General features: G+C 39.3%; 1 protein-coding gene across 1 annotated transcript; it reads right to left on the reverse strand.

Moving 5' to 3' along the window:
- Window positions 1-263: 263 nt before the first annotated feature.
- On the reverse strand, window positions 264-1,687 carry LOC104586540 (uncharacterized). Its single transcript, XM_010243806.3, has 3 exons — window positions 1,531-1,687; window positions 1,273-1,389; window positions 264-693 (listed from the first exon to the last, which is right to left on the reverse strand). Exons 1-3 carry the CDS (start codon window positions 1,606-1,608, stop codon window positions 424-426), a joined length of 465 nt encoding a protein of 154 aa, XP_010242108.1. The 5' UTR covers window positions 1,609-1,687; the 3' UTR covers window positions 264-423.
- Window positions 1,688-6,222: the final 4,535 nt, after the last annotated feature.

The following is a 6,222-nucleotide window of genomic DNA, read 5'->3' on the forward strand; positions in this document are numbered from 1 at the left end:
TTATACTGTTGCATTATTGGATCTTTAATCGGATTTAACCGAACCGGGTGGATCATAGGATACTTGAACCTTTTTTTTATGTCAAATTTACATGTTCATACCATAGTAAGTAATTATACCGTTGCATCATTGGATCTTTAAACGGATTTAACCGAACCGGGTGGATCAAGATAATCCAATTAATTATTTAAGTACCCATTATTTGAGATCCACATCATGCTCCGATGACTCCGTCAATTCATAGGGCAACCAGCTACCAGATATGCCACGTGTCAAATTGGGCTTTCTTTTACATTTTTAAATTGAAAATTGAAACTTTCTACAGCTAATATCACTGAGAAACTTGTACACATGGAATCTATAACGAGAGCACAACGTTGGATAACTAAAGTTAAAACCGCAATTCTTGTTTTGGATAACTACTTACACGAAACCCGTATACCCGAATCCCTCCGCACGTTGTTTTCCAATTGCTTTCAAAACAGCTTGAGTCACTTGACGAGCATCCAGTGTTTGTTGTTGAGCTTCTACGATGGTTTCCATAGAGAAGCAATGGTTGGATGAGACCCTAGCGTGGAGAACGTTAAGACCAGTCTCCTCAAAGGTCTCCAGGATCGAAACCAGCAAATCCGGCCCCTTTTCGCAGGTCACATTGACTAGAAACCCATTCTCAATCCTCTCCACTTTCACTTCCTGTTGATTCATTGATACGGAGAGAAAGTCACAGTTTGCTAACTTATCACAATCCGATTTAAGCTCGAAACTTAGCAAGAACGAGAATTCATGATCTTAATTTCTGGTTTTTTCTTTCCTACAGCTTACACTCCATTGCTCCTGTACAAGTAAACTGAGAAATCTATTTGAATTCAAGAACTAATGGATTTTTACTAACCACTGGATTAAGCGTTCAGGACTAAAACCCAATAATTCTTTCTCTCTCTCTACGTCCATTGAGGTGTCTTGGTTTGAGTGTTTCAAGTTGGGTTGAAGGGAGTAGGATTCCTAGTCATAGCAGATGGTGTGTTTGATTCATTTTCGTACTAGAAAAACTTCCTTGCAAACTTTTCATTTCTCAGAACTCGAAGGATTCCGGTGCTCGATTCCCTGTTGCACTCAACACTCTACAGGACTACAGGTACCGAGGCAGTATAGGATTAATTTTGGGGACTGTAGGCATCATTTTTTTTTTAAGTTGCCATATTTCAGAGTGCAACCTCGTAAATGAAAACTTGTAATAAACTGGAGAGAGAAAGAGAGAGAGAGAGAGATGACCGTGGGAAGTCGAATCTGCTTCAGTAGGTCTCCATATGCTTGGTGGATTGCCTCCAATTTGAGCTTCAAATGGTTGATGTAGTTAAAAGCGTCGATGATAATGGAGCTCTTCCTCATCTGCAGAGAGCAACATCAACATGATGAACAAATTACAGCAGAATGTCTAGCTAAAACGAGCTTCTTATGGCCATCCTACTACATAGCATCATAAACCCATCAAAGAAACAAGAGAAACGAAGAATATTTTGCATTCCTTACAGATTTGGAACTGGTGAGCGACCGGAGTATTTGAAGCTTCCGGCGTAGTGCCACTCTCTTTTGCTGCCTAGATACCATTCTCTCTGTCTCTGCTTCTCTCTCTCTCTCTCTCTCTCTCTCCACTGTGTATTTTGTTCTGATTCTGATGTGATTCAATGTCTCGGCTTTTATAGAGTTGGTAAAAAGTGTTGGTGTTTGGATCTTGATGATGCCAAGTTACTAAGATGCCCTTTTTCATGGCAAAGTATCAATGTAGCCCAGCTATCTCCCATGTCGTTTTCCATATAACAAGATAAGAGTCTATAAAAGACAAGCTCCGTATCGTTTTCCATGAAAACTCCATTAGATGCACCATTTTTCATGGTAAAAAATGGTGCTTATTCTCTCTTGAAATCAAAATCCATCAACTGGGTTAATTATTTGCTTACTTTTAACCATTGGATAAGCAAACTAATTCGACCTTTTTCTCCTTTATAGGTTAATATAATATAATAGATCAGCTGGGTTATTTGTTTGTTGTTTGTGTTTCATTTATATAGTTGTAAGATGATCCAGCAATTCCTGATTCTAGCAAAACCCATTTTGTTTGTATGGGCCAATTTATCAAGTTCAGGCCCAGACAATATGGTAGAGTGATGCAAGCATGACCAAGCAGTTACGTGGTATATCTCAAATACCAATAATTAAATTAAGGCTCTGATCATGTTCCTTTGGCTCACTGAAGATGGTAGTACATTCAAAAGAAAGTGGTGAGAGAGTACATACAGACATAAGCCTTACAATCAAAGAAAAAAAAAAGAATCAGGGCTGGAACAGCATCTTTTGTATTGTCTGGTTCAAAAAAAATGCATTATCATTTTCTGAACCTTACCACTTTATTTTTTTAGAGCCATGAATATAATTGAACACAACACTAGTTTGTCTGATGCAGTCTAGTGGCCTGTTGCTCGATAATTTGAATCGTATGGCCCGACCCACCAACACAAAGAAGCAACAAGAAGAATTATTGTTTCGTCCTTAGAGACAGCTCAGACCCACTTCTCTTATATATTCTGGAATAGTTTCAAAGTTCCATCTGATTTTAATGGGGTTGAACCGGCCGCTATGCATGCAGTGTCGTCCGGCCCATGTAGATAACATCAATTTCAACAAAGTATCGAAGCTCTCAGACAATTCCCTACAAAACGTACATGGTGCTGTGAGAGGAAAGGATGCAGCTTTAATCAGAATTGGGAGTCTCGGCGCGGTTGGAGGTCTATAGTTGTAGCAGTATAGCATAGGTTGCTGCATGGGAGAGGGGACTCAGAGAGAGAGGGAGAAGAATGGAATCAGGTCATGTAGGCTGGGTCAAATCATCACGAGGCTCCCATTGGGTTTATTTTTGTCTCGAGCCCCAACTGGTCGAGGGTGTCACATGCTGTAACAAGAAATTTCTGAACTTGTTTCTGGTTTTGTTTTCCACTTTTAGATGACCTAATGATCCCCCCCCTTCACGGCTTCACCTTACAAAAGTGACCCTCTTTTGTCTTTATGAAAAGCATTTAGTTAAAACTACAAACACCTCCCTGATAACAGAATCTCTTGGTAATCCCTCCTTGTCTTTGTGGGTTTTCTTTCTTTTCTTTTTTTTTTTTTGATAAAGTTGTCTTTGTGGGTTCTGTAATCCCACATAAAATCCCATTTTGATGTGTTAATTCTTCCCTTTTGGGGGGGTTTTGGGCTTTGTTGGGCCATGATGGGCTTAGGGAGAGAGAGAGAGAGAGAGGAAGCAATTCATGTATATTCCATAGGGTAGTTGAGTCAATTGTAATCCCATTTTGATGGGTTCTGTAATCCCTCCTTGTGGGTTCTTTTCTGTTTTTTTTTTTTTATTTTTTGATAAGTTGTCTTTGTGGGTTCTGTAATCCCACTTAAAATCCCATTTTGATGATGCGATCCCATGGTAATTCTTCTTTTCTTGGTGGGTTTTGGGCTTTGGGGCCTGGTTTGGCCATGATTGGCTTAGAGAGAGAACTGAGAAAGAGAGAGAAATGCATGTATATTCATATGGGTAATTGAGCCAATTGACATTAGAAATACCGTTGGATGTAAACAGTAGATTTGATTTCATTCTCTCAAGGAGGAAAACGCCAAGGAGATGAAACCGTACGCCTTCATGTCAAGACTCATGAGGGTGATTACATGACCTGTCCACTTCTTATTCTCCGACGCCCAGAGAATCAAACACCCAAACCAACAGAAGGAACGTTGGATTCCAGTAATCGCCCGCCGTACTCAATAGACCCTCTTGGATACTCACGGCTGTGTTTTCTGTTTTTGTGCGCTCTCTCTCTCTGCAATCTCATGGCCATGGCCATGGGGTAGTCTTTTTCCTTGTCAACCCGTGCTTTCAGTTTCAGATTTCAATCAACTCTTATCATCCTCATCTCTTACTTTGTCCCCTTCTCCTTGACATGTCTCTCTTTATGGAGTGGGTGGGTCGAGCCCTTCTTTCCATTTTTTTGTCTACACATTCCGCCCATTTGATTCCTTCCCCTCTCGTCCAAGGTATCGGGATTCCACACTATCTACCTCATCATAACCATCCAACTCTGCCGTTTCTACCTCCCAAAACCACACTTGAAAAAAAAAAATCGTGTAGGGTCCAAAACTGGCATATAAGGGTGTCTTGATACCAAGAACTATAAGGCTGTTAAACCCTTGAAGGGAAAAAAACAAGTCTACTGTTCAGTACAGTTTAAAAGGAAGTCTACTGCTCAGAACAGTTTGGTTGGCTGCGGAACTCCTCAATCAACAGTTTGGACTTTGGATATACTTGGCTCTAAATTTAATCTGTTTGACATTTGGATCTGAATCAAATCTTACAAGTTCGATTCAGATTGGACTTGGGTGAGTTTTGGATATTAAAAGGCGATTAACCAGTGTCACTGGTTCCAGATATTCGGATAGTGGCTGCCCTCAAACTCAAACCTGCATCATTCTCACACTTTTGACAGCCCCAACAAAATGGCTTGTTGTATGTTATGTTATGAACAGAACAACTTGAAAAATAACTTCTATAAAGATTGAAAATATGACCAAACAGCCAATAAACCAACTTTACTAATAGATGCATATTAATTCTATATGGTTATAAGCACGTATTTACATATTATTAAATTGGATCAGATTGGGATCGAGGGTGAGCCTTAGCATAACAATTGGGTTGTTCCATTGTGACTTGGGCGATTGGTGATTAGGGTTCAAATATTGGAAACAACCTCTCTGTATGTAAATGGGTATGGGTAGGTTTGAATACATCTGTCCCTTCCCAAACACTGCATTTACAGGAGCCTTCTAAACTAGAAGAGTTGGGATTTGGGAACAGACAAAAAGTAATTGTGTGGAAGTAATAGGAAATGACTCAAGTGCCCATAATTTAAAGAAGAATAATATATGCAGCCATACCCTGCTCTGTCAACTTGCTCAGTCCTTCATCCCACATCAAGACTCAAGTGCTCACACCATTCACACAGCCTTTTATGTAGTGCTTTCAAATATTTCCGTACTTGTATACTTTTTATTTATGACTGTGCCAAAGTTGCAACCAAGGTCTTGTGAGTACTGAAGACGATTTCCCATGTTCCACCTCATATTGGTGTTTATGTGAATGCTAAAATAATAGGAGATGTTCAGGTTTTCAATATTTAATTAAAAATGCCCCTTTTCTCTTGCAAGTTGGAGGATAGATATGACATTAAACACAGTATAATGGAGAAACAGGAATCATATAACCAACCCCGTATCGTTGAGATAATGCTTAAAAGTTAAAATGCCCCTCGATCCGAAAGGGTTTTCTTCTCTTTCGTACATAAGAACTAATTTTTTCCCAATAAGAAAGCACGGTGGTTAGTAAGGCTGGAATGGGATTTGATCCCAGCCCCAGGTGTTTCAACTCTCAGAATTTACTAGCAAAGCCAACCGACGACCCCAAACCAGGACTTAATTTGGACATGTCCCAACTTCCAAGAGGCTCGAATCTGAAATTTTCCTCATAAACAGAAGCTGGTAGAAAACCTTTGGGCCCCTAAGCATCTTGCCGCGTGGCAAGTTTCTGGATCGGTTCTCAATGCTATTAGGTCCTGCAGTTACATATGCTGAAATATACCATGTATTAGATTTCCATTTATATCACTATAAATACCAAAATCACACGAGTATCAGTGGGACCAAGTAAATGCCTTCCATGAGCTCATTCAGTAATTTCGTTTATTCTTTTCAGAAATGAAACAAGGAAAAAAATTGGGTCCTGCAATTGTACGAGGCTACAATCAATGATGACTTCTGGCTTTCAGTGGCTTGTCTCATAGCTACCGCACTATCAGGTTCTAACTTCTAAACTTTTCTACCTCTAAGCCATTATCTTTAAATTTCATATATATAACTTCTCTACCGATCTCAGACCGGATCTGTTCCTCACACCTGCCTCTTCCATGTACATCCAATTATCATGTAGTGCATTTGCACGTGACAGTATTTTTAAGACAAAATTATTTATAATTTATTGATAGTTTTTGAAAAGTTATAAATGGATAGTTTCTTAATTGTTATAAGTGGATAATTTCTTAACTATTATAAGTAAACAGTTATTAGAGTGAGAGTAAGGGATATATATACTCTTTTTTATGCCCGTTGTATGTTGCTTAAATAAGG

This window comes from Nelumbo nucifera, chromosome 3 (assembly GCF_055504915.1).
Source record: "Nelumbo nucifera cultivar China Antique chromosome 3, China Antique-T2T, whole genome shotgun sequence".
Classification (NCBI taxonomy): Eukaryota; Viridiplantae; Streptophyta; class Magnoliopsida; order Proteales; family Nelumbonaceae; genus Nelumbo; species Nelumbo nucifera.